The following is an 18035-nucleotide window of genomic DNA, read 5'->3' as shown; positions in this document are numbered from 1 at the left end:
TTCAGATGTTCATGACGGTTTTATTGAGTAAACAAAAGTAGAGCAGTAACATGCAGACAACCAATGCTTGGGAAGTGCGAAAACAAACTACAAAACAAAGAGCATCAACTTCCGATCAATAAATACACGGGCTGTTGTGAGTGTTCAGCAGGGGTGATGATCCGGCACACGCTTCCTGAAACACACACACACAGAGAGAGAGAGAGAGGTTAAGAGACCGCACAGGCGCTCTGCTGTTTGTCCCAGACAGCGCTGATGAATGAAGCCTCACCTGGGAGCAGCTTTGATGATGTTATCGACCCGCAGGATCATCTCCGCCGCCTCGGCCGCGCTCAGCAGCACCTGTCTCTTCACCTGGAAGCTCTCGGTGATGCCCAGAGCCGCCATGTCTCCCACCGCGCCCTGGGTCATGTCTGAGAGAGCAGGGGTCAGAGGTCAGGGGTCAGACTCCTCGGGGCTGGTGTGTGTGTGTGTGAGTGTGTCTTACCCAGGCCGAAGGTGCTCTTCTTGTTCTGGTGAGCGGCTCTCAGCTGAGACACCAGCTCTGCGCTGTCGTACCCGGCGTTATCAGCGATGATGGTGGGCAGCTGCAACAAACACACACGACCAGAGTCACTCAACACTTACTCTTCCCATCAAACCAGCTCGGTGTGTTTTGGTGTAGTGGTGTGTCGTACCATCATCAGGGCTTTAGCGAAGGACTCCATGGCCACTGCCTCTTTTCCTGGAGTGTGGTTGGCCAGATCTGTCACGGCTTTAGCCATCAGCATCTCAGAGCAGCCTGAACCACAGACACAGGTGTGAGAGTGAGTGATGAGTGAGTGTGTGTGTGTGTGTGAGAGTGAGTGTGTGTGTGAGAGTGAGTGTGTGAGATAGGGCTGGGAGATACATCTACCCACATGATCATGGGCATCGTCAGTAAATCTGCTCACTGACAAGCTACACAATATTCATTACTGAAGGCGATTCATCTGGGATAATGAACGCGGTGTTGCGTAGCTTGTCTGACCAGATTTACTGACTTGATGCCCATGATCATATCGTTAGATATCACCAAGCCCTAGTGTGAGAGTGAATGATGAACGTGAGATTAAGTGATGATTGTGAGTGAGTGTGTGTGAATGTGAGTGAATGAGTCATTATTGTGAAAGTGCACAGTGTGAGAGTGGCTGAGTTTGTAAAAGTGCGTGTTGATTGTGATTGAGGATTGTGAGAGCGATTCATGATTGTGAGAGTGAGTAATGACTAAGAGTGTGTGTGTGTTTGTGTAGTGATGAGTGAATGAGTGTGAAAGTGTGTGAGGAGTGTGAGTGAGGATTGTGAGTGATGAGTGTGAGTGAAGTGAGTGAGTGTTTGAATGTAAGTGAGAGTGAATCATTAAACACACACACACACACACTCATTCAGCGTAAGAAGGTGTGAGTCTGATGAGTAAGACCATGAGAGAGTGTGTGTGTGTGAGCGGGATGAGTGTGAGTGTGGAGTATGAGAGTGAATGATGAAATTGAGAGTGATGTGTCAGAATGATTGTGAGTGATGAGTGAGTGCAAGTGTGTGAGGGTGAGAAGAGTGATGAGAGTGAATGAATGTGTGTGTGATGATTGAGTAAGAACGTGTGAGAGTGTGATAGGGATGAGTGTGAGTGATGAATGTGTTTGAGCGATGAGTGTGAGTGAGTGAGTGTGTGAATGTGAGGGAGTGAGTCATGATTGTGAGTGCAATAAGTGTCTAAGAATGGGTGAGTTTGTAAATGTGAGTGTGTGAAAATGAGTCAGTGTTTGATTGGATGAGTGAGTGAGAGTGTGTGAGTGTGATTGAGGATTGTGAGGGATGAGAGGGATTCATGATTGTGAGTGAGTAATGGCTAAGTGTGTGTGTGTGTGTGATGAGTGAGAGCGGAGTGATGAGTGAGACAGTGTGTGAGTGATTGTGAGAGTGAGTGAATTAGTGTGATGAGTGAATGTGAGAGAGTGAATGAATGTGTGTGAGTAAGAACGTGTGAGTGTGATGAGTGTAAGACCATGAGAGAGAGAGAGAGAGTGTGTGTGTGTGTGTGTGTGTGTGTGAGGGATGAGTGTGAGAGTGAATGATGAAATTCAAAGTGCTGAGTGTCAGAGTGATAATTGTGAGTGAGTGAATAATGACCGTGCAATGAGTGTGAGTGGGTGAGTTTGTAATATACGAGTCAGAGTGTGCGAGTGAGTGCAAGTGTGAAGGTGAGATGAGAGAGCGTGTGAATGTGAGCGAGTGTCTGTAAGAGTGAGTGAGTGTGATAATTTTAAGAGTGTGAGTGATGAGTGAGTGCGTGAGAGTGAATGAATGAGAGTGATGAGTGAGTGCGTGAGAGTGAGAGCACGTGAATGTGAGTGTGAAAGAGGGAGTGTGTGTGATGATTGTAAGTGTGATGAGTGTGTGTGAGTCAGAGAGCCGCTGGCGTCCTCACCTCCGCCGAACACTGTGCGCGTCTCTTTGATGGTCTGAGCCAGCACACACAGAGCGTCATGCAGCGAGCGCTCGGCCTCGTCCAGGATCTGCTGCGTCGCCCCACGCAGGACGATGGTGCACGCCTCGCCTACACACACACACACACACACACACATCAGACTGATCCATTCACTCCTGATTGCCAGGAACACATAAATGACAGCATTTGGGCACACACTCACCCATGTCCACTCCAGAGAAGTGTATGAGCATATCCTCTCCAATCATCACCTCCTCGATCAGCTTACAGTGGCCCAGCTTCACCAGCTCAGGGTGGTCAAAGGTGGAGGTGATCTCTCCGCCTGAGCACAAGAGGAGAGAACTCTACTCGTCTGATCAATAATGACAGATAATGGATGTGTTGAGTGGAGCTAACATCATTCATGGTGTGCACTAGACAGCACTTGTGTGTTTGTGTACCTGTGACCAGAGCCAAGCGCTCGACTCCCATGAAATCAGCGTGCTCGATGGCCATCACACCGGCGGACGCAAACAGCTGCTCGGGGTAGTTATAGATCAGCTGCCTGAGGAGGAACACACACGTCACATGACATCACGTGACCCCGCACACATCACGTGACCCCGCACACATCACACACATCACGTGACCCCGCATGACATCACGTGACCCCGCACACATCACGTGACCCCGCACACATCACACACATCACGTGACCCCGCATGACATCACGTGACCCCACCCGAGCGCACCTGTTGATGAAGCAGTTGATGCCGTGCTTGAGGATGCGCTCCACCTTCTCCTTCATCTTCTCCTTCTCGGCCGACTCGATCTCAGCTACTTTAGCAGTGGAGTCCACTCGCACCCTGGAGCCGAAGATCTGCAGAGACACACGCTAGCGTTAGCGTCCTGCTGCTAGTCACGCCTGCACTGGCGCTCACACGCCGCTCTACCTTGATCTTGTCCGTGTCCATGCCAGTGTTAGCGATCAGGATGTTAGCATTCTCGATCCTCTTGGGCTGGTTGACTCCGATCCTCTTGTCCAGCAGGAAACCTGTGAGGAGCAGAAGAAAAAAAACAGCATGACTGACCAATCAACACAACACAGATCCACCTGCAGAACTACATTCTGCTTTTCTCAATGCTTCACAAGCAGCAATATTATCTGAGATGAGGACAAACTAGAAGATCCTTCGTATGTATTATTCAGTACACTATTAATCAAAGATCTGACTTAGGCACTACAACTATAGGAAGATTAATACGCCCTTATTAAAAACTAGAGCCCAACAGATACTTTTTTTTTTTTTTAGGGCCGATACAATACCGATATTAAGGAGTAAAAAAAGTCTGATAACGATATATCTGTGTGTATATTACAGTGTGCTCATATCAGCTAATAATACAGACAAAACTTTATAGGTCAGTCTCTAATAATCAGTTAAGAGAGATGATTAATGCACTATAACTACAGGAAGATTAAAACACCTGTATTAAAAACCATAATACACACCATTCAAAATATTAACATTCTGGCCAATGCTGATCAGATGATCATTGTTTTACACATTTTAAATAAAAAATAAAAAAATTAAACCCACTAAAAACTATAAATAAAATAATAAGTGGAATTGTTACTACTACTACTACTACTACTACAGGAACAACAATATTCCATCATCACAATTATTAGGGCTGCTGATAAATCGCGATTAAAGCTAGATCTCACGTAAATAGACCTGTCTAGTGTGATCGTGATATTTGACATTACATATGGAACCACGTGTGTTATGGTACTTCATCTGAGGGGATATCTGGAGTTTCTGCACAAGAGCGCCCCCTAGCTTTTAGTATGTTTAATTGTCACTGATATCACTGCTTTTATCCGATTAAAAATACTAATAAATAACCATATCACATAAATCATTACTCGTTTTTACATTTAAATTACATTTTCTGTTGTCAAATTTTCACTTAGTCAATCTTAAATAAAGTACTTTTGTTGTTATTTCATAAAATATTCTATTACAGCATTGATGCATTTAAAGATCAACTTTAAGTGCGTGACAGACGACTGAAAAGGCTGTTCTGCAGCACTGACACCCTGTCAGCTGTAACCCTGCACTGTGTGGAGTCTGATGTTAAACGTGTGTGTGTGTGCAGACCTTCGTCCAGGTAGGAGTCGGTCAGGCTTCCTCCCAGCTTCTTGATGACGTGGATGGCCTCCAGGTTTCCTGATCCCTTGAGTCTGAGCACGGCCTGCACGGCCAGCTTGGAGAAGTGATCCTTGTGGTGCGTCAGCAGCTTGGAGGAGAGTGTGGTGCGCGCGATGTTCATCAGATCCTGCTGGAACTTCAGCTCGTCGCTCCTGAGGACACACACACGCTTCAGACACATGGACACACACACACACACACACAGACAGTGCAGTTCCACTCGTTACCCATTATCCACCGCTGCCTCTCTGAGAGCGTCGCGGGCCGCCTGCGTGGCTTTCCTCCAGCCGGAGATGATGATCTGAGGATGGATCTTCTTGGCGATCAGCAGCTCAGCTTCCTGCAGCACAAGCGTCACACATTAGACACGGTTCAGACCTCCATCAGTCAGACACTGAGAGGAAGAGCTCGTACCCGCAGCAGCTCGGCCGCCAGCACCGTCACAGACGTGGTCCCGTCACCCACCTCGTCATCCTGCACCTTAGACATGTCTGCACACAACACAGTCACTACTGAGAAACCAGGCTCTTCTGCTCACTGAGGTTTCATAGAACTCTGACTCATTACTACAATCTCAAACGGAGGTTTCCTACATTACATTTACATTTATTCATTTAGCAGACGCTTTTATCCAAAGCGACTTACAGATGAAGACAGTGGAAGCAATCAAAAACAAGAAAAAGAGCAATGATATATAAGTGCTATAACAAGTCTCAGTTAGCTTAACACAGTACACCTAGCATGGGATTTTAAATAATATAATAAAAAGAAAACAGATCGAATAGAAAAAGAATAGAGCAAGCTACTGTTAGAGGTCTTACACACACACACAGAATTGCATAATAAATAAAAAGAAAATACAAAAAAAAAGTTAAGAAAGGTAGTTAGATTTTTTTTTTACAGAATTAGAACAGTGAGTGCTAAAGTTAGAGGTTAAAGTTTTCAAGTTTAAAGTTAAAAGTTTTCTGTGTGAATTTCTGTTAGACTGTCATTATTCTGTGATGTCCAGTGTTCAGTGTCACATGAGCTTAAGAAATCATTCTAATAAGATGATTTACTGCTCGAGAAACATTTGACACATTTGTGCTGGTTGATATTTCTGTGTAAACAGTGATAGGCTTCCCTTCAGAAGAAAGGACAGGTTCTACTCCTGAAGGAAGTATTACACCGCGGTGAGGAGCATCTGGACCTGAACTGACCCACGAGCACTTTAGCGGCGGGGTTGTCGACGCCGATGGCCTTCAGGATGGTGGCTCCGTCGTTGGTGACGGTCACAACACTGTCCCTGCCGCCGCTCAGCAGGATCTTGTCCTGTGAGGTCAGAGGTCAGGGTAAGTGTGAGGAGCATGAGTGTCTGTGTAAGCATGAGCAGTGCATGCGGGTCGTACCATGCCCTTGGGCCCCAGGGTGCTCTTGACAAGGTCCCCGATGGCAATGGCTCCGATGAAGGATGACTGCAGAGAGAAGGAGAGAGAGAAAGAGACTGTGAGTGAGGTTCAGAGTGATCAGGTGTGCGAGCGACCGTGAGTGGTGAAGAGTGATCAGGTGTGCGAGCAACCGTGAGTGGTGAAGAGTGATCAGGTGTGCGAGCGACCGTGAGTGGTGAAGTGTATGCTGTGCCGTGAGAGGTGAGGAGTGATCAGGTGTGTGAAGGACTGTGAGATTTGAAGAGTGATCAGCTGTGCAAGCGACCGTGAGTGGTGAAGAGTGATTAAGTGTGCGAATGACCGTGAGTGGTGAAGAGTGATTAAGTGTGCGAGCGACCGTGAGTGGTGAAGAGTGATCAGGTGTGCGAGCAACCGTGAGTGGTGAAGAGTGATCAGGTGTGCGAGCGACCGTGAGTGGTGAAGTGTATGTTGTGCCGTGAGAGGTGAGGAGTGATCAGGTGTGCGAACGACCATGAGAGGTGAAGAGTGATCAGGTGTGTGAAGGACTGTGAGATTTGAAGAGTGATCAGCTGTGCAAGCGACCGTGAGTGGTGAAGAGTGATTAAGTGTGCGAGCGACCGTGAGTGGTGAAGAGTGATTAAGTGTGCGAATGACCGTGAGAGGTGAAGAATGATCAGTTGTGCGAGCGACCGTGAGTGGTGAAGTGTATTCTGTGCCGTGAATGGTGAGGAGTGATCAGGTGTGTAAAGGACTGTGAGATTTGAAGAGTGATCAGGTGTGCGAGCCACTGAGTGGTGACGAGTGATCAGGTGTGTGAAGGAGTCCGAGATGTGAAGAGTGATCAGGTGTGGGAGCAAACGTGAGTGGTGAAGAGTGATCAGGTGTGCGAGCGACCGTGAGTGGTGAAGTGTATCCTGTGCCGTGAGAGGTGAGGAGTGATCAGGTGTGCGAACCACCGTGAGAGGTGAAGAGTGATCAGGTGTGTGAAGGACTGTGAGATTTGAAGAGTGATCAGCTGTGCAAGCGACCGTGAGTGGTGAAGAGTGATTAAGTGTGCGAGCGACCGTGAGAGGTGAAGAATGATCAGTTGTGCGAGCGACCGTGAGTGGTGATGTGTATGCTGTGCCGTGAATGGTGAGGAGTGATCAGGTGTGCGAACAACCGTGAGAGGTGAAGAGTGATCAGGTGTGTGAAGGACTGTGAGATTTGAAGAGTGATCAGCTGTGCAAGCGACCGTGAGTGGTGAAGAGTGATTAAGTGTGCGAGCGACCGTGAGTGGTGAAGAGTGATTAAGTGTGCGAATGACCGTGAGAGGTGAAGAATGATCAGTTGTGCGAGCGACCGTGAGTGGTGATGTGTATGCTGTGCCGTGAATGGTGAAGAGTGATCAGGTGTGTAAAGGACTGTGAGATTTGAAGAGTGATCAGGTGTGCGAGCCACTGAGTGGTGACGAGTGATCAGGTGTGTGAAGGAGTCTGAGATGTGAAGAGTGATCAGGTGTGGGAGCAACCGTGAGTGGTGAAGAGTGATCAGGTGTGCGAGCGACCGTGAGTGGTGAAGTGTATGCTGTGCCGTGAGAGGTGAGGAGTGATCAGGTGTGCGAACGACCGTGAGAGGTGAAGAGTGATCAGGTGTGTGAAGGACTGTGAGATTTGAAGAGTGATCAGCTGTGCAAGCGACCGTGAGTGGTGAAGAGTGATTAAGTGTGCGAGCGACCGTGAGTGGTGAAGAGTGATTAAGTGTGCGAATGACCGTGAGAGGTGAAGAATGATCAGTTGTGCGAGCGACCGTGAGTGGTGAAGAGTATGCTGTGCCGTGAATGGTGAGGAGTGATCAGGTGTGTAAAGGACTGTGAGATTTGAAGAGTGATCAGGTGTGCGAGCGACCGTGAGTGGTGAAGTGTATCCTGTGCCGTGAGAGGTGAGGAGTGATCAGGTGTGCGAACCACCGTGAGAGGTGAAGAGTGATCAGGTGTGTGAAGGACTGTGAGATTTGAAGAGTGATCAGCTGTGCAAGCGACCGTGAGTGGTGAAGAGTGATTAAGTGTGCGAGCGACCGTGAGAGGTGAAGAATGATCAGTTGTGCGAGCGACCGTGAGTGGTGATGTGTATGCTGTGCCGTGAATGGTGAGGAGTGATCAGGTGTGTAAAGGACTGTGAGATTTGAAGAGTGATCAGGTGTGCGAGCCACTGAGTGGTGACGAGTGATCAGGTGTGTGAAGGAGTCTGAGATGTGAAGAGTGATCAGGTGTGCGAGCGACCGTGAGTGGTGAAGAGTGATCAGGTGTGCGAGCAACCGTGAGTGGTGAAGAGTGATCAGGTGTGCGAGCGACCGTGAGTGGTGAAGTGTATGCTGTGCCGTGAGAGGTGAGGAGTGATCAGGTGTGTGAAGGACTGTGAGATTTGAAGAGTGATCAGCTGTGCAAGCGACCGTGAGTGGTGAAGAGTGATTAAGTGTGCGAATGACCGTGAGTGGTGAAGAGTGATTAAGTGTGCGAGCGACCGTGAGTGGTGAAGAGTGATCAGGTGTGCGAGCAACCGTGAGTGGTGAAGAGTGATCAGGTGTGCGAGCGACCGTGAGTGGTGAAGTGTATGTTGTGCCGTGAGAGGTGAGGAGTGATCAGGTGTGTGAAGGACTGTGAGATTTGAAGAGTGATCAGCTGTGCAAGCGACCGTGAGTGGTGAAGAGTGATTAAGTGTGCGAGCGACCGTGAGTGGTGAAGAGTGATTAAGTGTGCGAATGACCGTGAGAGGTGAAGAATGATCAGTTGTGCGAGCGACCGTGAGTGGTGAAGTGTATTCTGTGCCGTGAATGGTGAGGAGTGATCAGGTGTGTAAAGGACTGTGAGATTTGAAGAGTGATCAGGTGTGCGAGCCACTGAGTGGTGACGAGTGATCAGGTGTGTGAAGGAGTCCGAGATGTGAAGAGTGATCAGGTGTGGGAGCAAACGTGAGTGGTGAAGAGTGATCAGGTGTGCGAGCGACCGTGAGTGGTGAAGTGTATCCTGTGCCGTGAGAGGTGAGGAGTGATCAGGTGTGCGAACCACCGTGAGAGGTGAAGAGTGATCAGGTGTGTGAAGGACTGTGAGATTTGAAGAGTGATCAGCTGTGCAAGCGACCGTGAGTGGTGAAGAGTGATTAAGTGTGCGAGCGACCGTGAGAGGTGAAGAATGATCAGTTGTGTGAGCGACCGTGAGTGGTGATGTGTATGCTGTGCCGTGAATGGTGAGGAGTGATCAGGTGTGCGAACAACCGTGAGAGGTGAAGAGTGATCAGGTGTGTGAAGGACTGTGAGATTTGAAGAGTGATCAGCTGTGCAAGCGACCGTGAGTGGTGAAGAGTGATTAAGTGTGCGAGCGACCGTGAGTGGTGAAGAGTGATTAAGTGTGCGAATGACCGTGAGAGGTGAAGAATGATCAGTTGTGCGAGCGACCGTGAGTGGTGATGTGTATGCTGTGCCGTGAATGGTGAAGAGTGATCAGGTGTGTAAAGGACTGTGAGATTTGAAGAGTGATCAGGTGTGCGAGCCACTGAGTGGTGACGAGTGATCAGGTGTGTGAAGGAGTCTGAGATGTGAAGAGTGATCAGGTGTGGGAGCAACCGTGAGTGGTGAAGAGTGATCAGGTGTGCGAGCGACCGTGAGTGGTGAAGTGTATGCTGTGCCGTGAGAGGTGAGGAGTGATCAGGTGTGCGAACGACCGTGAGAGGTGAAGAGTGATCAGGTGTGTGAAGGACTGTGAGATTTGAAGAGTGATCAGCTGTGCAAGCGACCGTGAGTGGTGAAGAGTGATTAAGTGTGCGAATGACCGTGAGAGGTGAAGAATGATCAGTTGTGCGAGCGACCGTGAGTGGTGAAGTGTATGCTGTGCCGTGAATGGTGAGGAGTGATCAGGTGTGTAAAGGACTGTGAGATTTGAAGAGTGATCAGGTGTGCGAGCGACCGTGAGTGGTGAAGTGTATCCTGTGCCGTGAGAGGTGAGGAGTGATCAGGTGTGCGAACCACCGTGAGAGGTGAAGAGTGATCAGGTGTGTGAAGGACTGTGAGATTTGAAGAGTGATCAGCTGTGCAAGCGACCGTGAGTGGTGAAGAGTGATTAAGTGTGCGAGCGACCGTGAGAGGTGAAGAATGATCAGTTGTGCGAGCGACCGTGAGTGGTGATGTGTATGCTGTGCCGTGAATGGTGAGGAGTGATCAGGTGTGTAAAGGACTGTGAGATTTGAAGAGTGATCAGGTGTGCGAGCCACTGAGTGGTGACGAGTGATCAGGTGTGTGAAGGAGTCTGAGATGTGAAGAGTGATCAGGTGTGGGAGCAACCGTGAGTGGTGAAGAGTGATCAGGTGTGCGAGCGACCGTGAGTGGTGAAGTGTATGTTGTGCCGTGAGAGGTGAGGAGTGATCAGGTGTGCGAACGACCGTGAGAGGTGAAGAGTGATCAGGTGTGTGAAGGACTGTGAGATTTGAAGAGTGATCAGCTGTGCAAGCGACCGTGAGTGGTGAAGAGTGATTAAGTGTGCGAGCGACCGTGAGTGGTGAAGAGTGATTAAGTGTGCGAATGACCGTGAGAGGTGAAGAATGATCAGTTGTGCGAGCGACCGTGAGTGGTGATGTGTATGCTGTGCCGTGAATGGTGAAGAGTGATCAGGTGTGTAAAGGACTGTGAGATTTGAAGAGTGATCAGGTGTGCGAGCCACTGAGTGGTGACGAGTGATCAGGTGTGTGAAGGAGTCTGAGATGTGAAGAGTGATCAGGTGTGGGAGCAACCGTGAGTGGTGAAGAGTGATCAGGTGTGCGAGCGACCGTGAGTGGTGAAGTGTATGCTGTGCCGTGAGAGGTGAGGAGTGATCAGGTGTGCGAACGACCGTGAGAGGTGAAGAGTGATCAGGTGTGTGAAGGACTGTGAGATTTGAAGAGTGATCAGCTGTGCAAGCGACCGTGAGTGGTGAAGAGTGATTAAGTGTGCGAGCGACCGTGAGTGGTGAAGAGTGATTAAGTGTGCGAATGACCGTGAGAGGTGAAGAATGATCAGTTGTGCGAGCGACCGTGAGTGGTGATGTGTATGCTGTGCCGTGAATGGTGAGGAGTGATCAGGTGTGTAAAGGACTGTGAGATTTGAAGAGTGATCAGGTGTGCGAGCCACTGAGTGGTGACGAGTGATCAGGTGTGTGAAGGAGTCTGAGATGTGAAGAGTGATCAGGTGTGGGAGCAACCGTGAGTGGTGAAGAGTGATCAGGTGTGCGAGCGACCGTGAGTGGTGAAGTGTATGTTGTGCCGTGAGAGGTGAGGAGTGATCAGGTGTGCGAACGACCGTGAGAGGTGAAGAGTGATCAGGTGTGTGAAGGACTGTGAGATTTGAAGAGTGATCAGCTGTGCAAGCGACCGTGAGTGGTGAAGAGTGATTAAGTGTGCGAGCGACCGTGAGTGGTGAAGAGTGATTAAGTGTGCGAATGACCGTGAGAGGTGAAGAATGATCAGTTGTGCGAGCGACCGTGAGTGGTGATGTGTATGCTGTGCCGTGAATGGTGAAGAGTGATCAGGTGTGTAAAGGACTGTGAGATTTGAAGAGTGATCAGGTGTGCGAGCCACTGAGTGGTGACGAGTGATCAGGTGTGTGAAGGAGTCTGAGATGTGAAGAGTGATCAGGTGTGGGAGCAACCGTGAGTGGTGAAGAGTGATCAGGTGTGCGAGCGACCGTGAGTGGTGAAGTGTATGCTGTGCCGTGAGAGGTGAGGAGTGATCAGGTGTGCGAACGACCGTGAGAGGTGAAGAGTGATCAGGTGTGTGAAGGACTGTGAGATTTGAAGAGTGATCAGCTGTGCAAGCGACCGTGAGTGGTGAAGAGTGATTAAGTGTGCGAGCGACCGTGAGTGGTGAAGAGTGATTAAGTGTGCGAATGACCGTGAGAGGTGAAGAATGATCAGTTGTGCGAGCGACCGTGAGTGGTGATGTGTATGCTGTGCCGTGAATGGTGAGGAGTGATCAGGTGTGTAAAGGACTGTGAGATTTGAAGAGTGATCAGGTGTGCGAGCCACTGAGTGGTGACGAGTGATCAGGTGTGTGAAGGAGTCTGAGATGTGAAGAGTGATCAGGTGTGGGAGCAACCGTGAGTGGTGAAGAGTGATCAGGTGTGCGAGCGACCGTGAGTGGTGAAGTGTATGTTGTGCCGTGAGAGGTGAGGAGTGATCAGGTGTGCGAACGACCGTGAGAGGTGAAGAGTGATCAGGTGTGTGAAGGACTGTGAGATTTGAAGAGTGATCAGCTGTGCAAGCGACCGTGAGTGGTGAAGAGTGATTAAGTGTGCGAGCGACCGTGAGTGGTGAAGAGTGATTAAGTGTGCGAATGACCGTGAGAGGTGAAGAATGATCAGTTGTGCGAGCGACCGTGAGTGGTGATGTGTATGCTGTGCCGTGAATGGTGAAGAGTGATCAGGTGTGTAAAGGACTGTGAGATTTGAAGAGTGATCAGGTGTGCGAGCCACTGAGTGGTGACGAGTGATCAGGTGTGTGAAGGAGTCTGAGATGTGAAGAGTGATCAGGTGTGGGAGCAACCGTGAGTGGTGAAGAGTGATCAGGTGTGCGAGCGACCGTGAGTGGTGAAGTGTATGCTGTGCCGTGAGAGGTGAGGAGTGATCAGGTGTGCGAACGACCGTGAGAGGTGAAGAGTGATCAGGTGTGTGAAGGACTGTGAGATTTGAAGAGTGATCAGCTGTGCAAGCGACCGTGAGTGGTGAAGAGTGATTAAGTGTGCGAGCGACCGTGAGTGGTGAAGAGTGATTAAGTGTGCGAATGACCGTGAGAGGTGAAGAATGATCAGTTGTGCGAGCGACCGTGAGTGGTGATGTGTATGCTGTGCCGTGAATGGTGAGGAGTGATCAGGTGTGTAAAGGACTGTGAGATTTGAAGAGTGATCAGGTGTGCGAGCCACTGAGTGGTGACGAGTGATCAGGTGTGTGAAGGAGTCTGAGATGTGAAGAGTGATCAGGTGTGGGAGCAACCGTGAGTGGTGAAGAGTGATCAGGTGTGCGAGCGACCGTGAGTGGTGAAGTGTATGTTGTGCCGTGAGAGGTGAGGAGTGATCAGGTGTGCGAACGACCGTGAGAGGTGAAGAGTGATCAGGTGTGTGAAGGACTGTGAGATTTGAAGAGTGATCAGCTGTGCAAGCGACCGTGAGTGGTGAAGAGTGATTAAGTGTGCGAGCGACCGTGAGTGGTGAAGAGTGATTAAGTGTGCGAATGACCGTGAGAGGTGAAGAATGATCAGTTGTGCGAGCGACCGTGAGTGGTGATGTGTATGCTGTGCCGTGAATGGTGAAGAGTGATCAGGTGTGTAAAGGACTGTGAGATTTGAAGAGTGATCAGGTGTGCGAGCCACTGAGTGGTGACGAGTGATCAGGTGTGTGAAGGAGTCTGAGATGTGAAGAGTGATCAGGTGTGGGAGCAACCGTGAGTGGTGAAGAGTGATCAGGTGTGCGAGCGACCGTGAGTGGTGAAGTGTATGCTGTGCCGTGAGAGGTGAGGAGTGATCAGGTGTGCGAACGACCGTGAGAGGTGAAGAGTGATCAGGTGTGTGAAGGACTGTGAGATTTGAAGAGTGATCAGCTGTGCAAGCGACCGTGAGTGGTGAAGAGTGATTAAGTGTGCGAGCGACCGTGAGTGGTGAAGAGTGATTAAGTGTGCGAATGACCGTGAGAGGTGAAGAATGATCAGTTGTGCGAGCGACCGTGAGTGGTGATGTGTATGCTGTGCCGTGAATGGTGAGGAGTGATCAGGTGTGTAAAGGACTGTGAGATTTGAAGAGTGATCAGGTGTGCGAGCCACTGAGTGGTGACGAGTGATCAGGTGTGTGAAGGAGTCTGAGATGTGAAGAGTGATCAGGTGTGGGAGCAACCGTGAGTGGTGAAGAGTGATCAGGTGTGCGAGCGACCGTGAGTGGTGAAGTGTATGTTGTGCCGTGAGAGGTGAGGAGTGATCAGGTGTGCGAACGACCGTGAGAGGTGAAGAGTGATCAGGTGTGTGAAGGACTGTGAGATTTGAAGAGTGATCAGCTGTGCAAGCGACCGTGAGTGGTGAAGAGTGATTAAGTGTGCGAGCGACCGTGAGTGGTGAAGAGTGATTAAGTGTGCGAATGACCGTGAGAGGTGAAGAATGATCAGTTGTGCGAGCGACCGTGAGTGGTGATGTGTATGCTGTGCCGTGAATGGTGAAGAGTGATCAGGTGTGTAAAGGACTGTGAGATTTGAAGAGTGATCAGGTGTGCGAGCCACTGAGTGGTGACGAGTGATCAGGTGTGTGAAGGAGTCTGAGATGTGAAGAGTGATCAGGTGTGGGAGCAACCGTGAGTGGTGAAGAGTGATCAGGTGTGCGAGCGACCGTGAGTGGTGAAGTGTATGCTGTGCCGTGAGAGGTGAGGAGTGATCAGGTGTGCGAACGACCGTGAGAGGTGAAGAGTGATCAGGTGTGTGAAGGACTGTGAGATTTGAAGAGTGATCAGCTGTGCAAGCGACCGTGAGTGGTGAAGAGTGATTAAGTGTGCGAGCGACCGTGAGTGGTGAAGAGTGATTAAGTGTGCGAATGACCGTGAGAGGTGAAGAATGATCAGTTGTGCGAGCGACCGTGAGTGGTGATGTGTATGCTGTGCCGTGAATGGTGAGGAGTGATCAGGTGTGTAAAGGACTGTGAGATTTGAAGAGTGATCAGGTGTGCGAGCCACTGAGTGGTGACGAGTGATCAGGTGTGTGAAGGAGTCTGAGATGTGAAGAGTGATCAGGTGTGGGAGCAACCGTGAGTGGTGAAGAGTGATCAGGTGTGCGAGCGACCGTGAGTGGTGAAGTGTATGTTGTGCCGTGAGAGGTGAGGAGTGATCAGGTGTGCGAACGACCGTGAGAGGTGAAGAGTGATCAGGTGTGTGAAGGACTGTGAGATTTGAAGAGTGATCAGCTGTGCAAGCGACCGTGAGTGGTGAAGAGTGATTAAGTGTGCGAGCGACCGTGAGTGGTGAAGAGTGATTAAGTGTGCGAATGACCGTGAGAGGTGAAGAATGATCAGTTGTGCGAGCGACCGTGAGTGGTGATGTGTATGCTGTGCCGTGAATGGTGAAGAGTGATCAGGTGTGTAAAGGACTGTGAGATTTGAAGAGTGATCAGGTGTGCGAGCCACTGAGTGGTGACGAGTGATCAGGTGTGTGAAGGAGTCTGAGATGTGAAGAGTGATCAGGTGTGGGAGCAACCGTGAGTGGTGAAGAGTGATCAGGTGTGCGAGCGACCGTGAGTGGTGAAGTGTATGCTGTGCCGTGAGAGGTGAGGAGTGATCAGGTGTGCGAACGACCGTGAGAGGTGAAGAGTGATCAGGTGTGTGAAGGACTGTGAGATTTGAAGAGTGATCAGCTGTGCAAGCGACCGTGAGTGGTGAAGAGTGATTAAGTGTGCGAGCGACCGTGAGTGGTGAAGAGTGATTAAGTGTGCGAATGACCGTGAGAGGTGAAGAATGATCAGTTGTGCGAGCGACCGTGAGTGGTGAAGTGTATGCTGTGCCGTGAATGGTGAGGAGTGATCAGGTGTAAAGGTGAGATTTGAAGAGTGATCAGGTGTGCGAGCCACTGAGTGGTGACGAGTGATCAGGTGTGTGAAGGAGTCTGAGATGTGAAGAGTGATCAGGTGTGCGAATGACCGTGTGAGGTGAAGAGTGATCAGGTGTGCGAATGACCGTGTGAGGTGACGAATGATCAGGTGTGCGAGCGACCGTGAGTGGTGAAGAGTGATCAGGTGTGCGAGCGACTAAGAGATGTGAAGAGTGATCAGGTGTGCGAGCGACTGAGAGGTGAAGAGTGATTAAGTGTGCGAGCGACCGTGAGTGGTGAAGTGTATGCTGTGCCGTGAATGGTGAGGAGTGATCAGGTGTGTAAAGGACTGTGAGATTTGAAGAGTGATCAGGTGTGCGAGCCACTGAGTGGTGACGAGTGATCAGGTGTGTGAAGGAGTCTGAGATGTGAAGAGTGATCAGGTGTGGGAGCAACCGTGAGTGGTGAAGAGTGATCAGGTGTGCGAGTAACTGTGAGAGGTGAAGAGTGATCAGGTGTGCGAATGACCGTGAGAGGTGAAGAGTGATCAGGTGTGCGAGCGACCATGAGAGGTGAAGAGTGATCAGGTGTGCAAGCGACCATGAGAGGTGAAGTGTGTGCTGTGCCGTGAATGGTGAAGAGTGATCAGGTCTGTGAAGGACTGTGAGAGGTGAAGAGTGATCAGGTGTGCGAATGACGTGAGAGGTGACGATTGATCAGGTGTGCGAATGACGGTGAGAGGTGACGAGTGATCAGGTGTGCGAGCCACTAAGAGATGTGAAGAGTGATCAGGTGTGCGAATGAAGAGGTGAAGAATGAAGAGTGATTAAGTGTGCAAGTGACCATGAGAGGTGAAGAGTGATCAGGAGTGTGAGCGACCGTGAGTGGTGAAGAGTGATCAGGTGTGCGAGCGACTAAGAGATGTGAAGAGTGATCAGGTGTGAGAGCGAACAAGAGAGGTGAAGAGTGATCAGGTGTGCGAGCGACTGTGAGAGGTGAAGAGTGGTCAGGTGTGAGAGCGAACAAGAGAGGTGAAGAGTGATCAGGTGTGCGAGCGACTGTGAGAGGTGAAGAGTGGTCAGGTGTGCGAGCGACTGTGAGAGGTGAAGAGTGGTCAGGTGTGCGAGTGACCATGGGAGGTGAAGTGTGTGCTGTGCCATGAATGGTGAAAAGTGATCAGGTGTGTGAGCGACTGTGAGAGGTGAAGAGCGGTCAGGTGTGCGAGTGACCGTGAGAGGTGAAGAGTGATCAGGTGTGAGTGATTGCTCGTTCCACTCACCAAACGCGCTGTCTCTGCCTTCTCCTCATCTGCTCCCGCTCTGAAGATGTTCATGGGGGTCATCGATAGAGACGCCTGCGTGTCAAACACAAACACATTCATCAGTTCATAATGATGACCTCTTCTATTCAACAGGAGGTCTGTCCCTCAAAAACACGACAGCACATCAATAATTAAAATAATACAGATCTCTGGACACTGTATTAGGATATCAATGCCATGCAAATTTTTTTTTGGCCTTTATTAGGACGTGACATGGGTAGGATCAGGAAGCTCCAACAAGGGACAATATTGCTATCATTTGAATAATTATTTACACAAAACTAAATTTTACTTTTAAACACTGCACTATCATCTGCGTAATTCTCCGTGTAATAATAATAATAGTATCGCGATGATTGAAGGTGGAATTATAAAGAGTATGCAAATGAGGGGCGGTGACTCCGCCCTCCTCAGAAAACACTAGAAACTTCCTCACGAGCCGCTACAGATGCTGCGTCACATATTCACACACAAATTCATCAATAAACCCGTTTATCTGCGGACACAGCAACGCAAAAACACACACAGTAACACAGCACACATCATAAATATGTATATATAATCATATCTCTATCTGACGCATCCGCTGAAGCGGCAGACGCTCGCAGCACGCAGCGCCTCGTCCCGCCCGAGTACAGCGCGAACATCGCGGCAGAACCACACAGATACACGCGCCGCTCGCTAATTTCAGTCTCATTAAACTGTGTTTCCAACACTTGAGCGCTCACCATGATGACCGTAGATGTGCTGAAGAGATGTGCACGCTGCCGGAAGAGGAAGTGCGCGCCTGAGCCACCGCTTCCTGCGCGAGCACGCGTCGACTTAAGAGTCCCGCGGCGCGCCTGCGCGGCTCCTGATAAAAACACACTTCACTTTAAAGTAATACATTAATATTTTCACTCTGCTATTAATAACAGAATAAGCACACTCTCGTGGTATTACTTTGCTAAATCGCGGAACTTTCCACAAAAGCAGCACACTTTGGCGTCCCGTGACTCTTATCTGCGCTTTAGACGCACAATCCGTCTTCTAGTTCAGTAAGATAGATGATTGCACTTCTTAAGTGTACCCAAATATTTATATATATATATATATATATATATATATATATATATAT

At 49.6% G+C, this 18035-nt stretch overlaps 1 protein-coding gene across 1 annotated transcript; it reads right to left on the bottom strand.

Annotated features, from left to right (window-relative positions):
* LOC127968115 (T-complex protein 1 subunit beta) lies at positions 1–17741 on the bottom strand. Its single transcript, XM_052569025.1, has 16 exons — positions 17647–17741; positions 16877–16951; positions 6048–6113; positions 5859–5970; positions 5074–5150; positions 4887–4999; positions 4609–4811; positions 3397–3497; positions 3196–3323; positions 2905–3008; positions 2667–2786; positions 2444–2572; positions 678–781; positions 488–587; positions 272–413; positions 1–175 (listed from the first exon to the last, which is right to left on the bottom strand). The coding sequence occupies exons 1-16, from the start codon at positions 17647–17649 to the stop codon at positions 145–147; spliced, it is 1608 nt and encodes a 535-aa protein (XP_052424985.1). The 5' UTR covers positions 17650–17741; the 3' UTR covers positions 1–144.
* Positions 17742–18035: the final 294 nt, after the last annotated feature.

Source organism: Carassius gibelio, chromosome A4 (assembly GCF_023724105.1).
Source record: "Carassius gibelio isolate Cgi1373 ecotype wild population from Czech Republic chromosome A4, carGib1.2-hapl.c, whole genome shotgun sequence".
Lineage (NCBI taxonomy): Eukaryota > Metazoa > Chordata > Actinopteri > Cypriniformes > Cyprinidae > Carassius > Carassius gibelio.
Note: the sequence above shows the minus strand (reverse complement) of the source record. Positions and strands in the feature narration are given on the sequence as shown.

Bases quoted from the DNA above. Each gene is read 5' to 3' on its own strand.
- LOC127968115 (XM_052569025.1), bottom strand. The intron at 4,812-4,886 runs GTAACGAGTGGA...GTGTGTCCTCAG, and splicing joins GAGGCAGCGGTGGATAATGG to GAGCGACGAGCTGAAGTTCC. The intron at 414-487 runs GTAAGACACACT...CTGCTCTCTCAG, and splicing joins GAAGAGCACCTTCGGCCTGG to ACATGACCCAGGGCGCGGTG.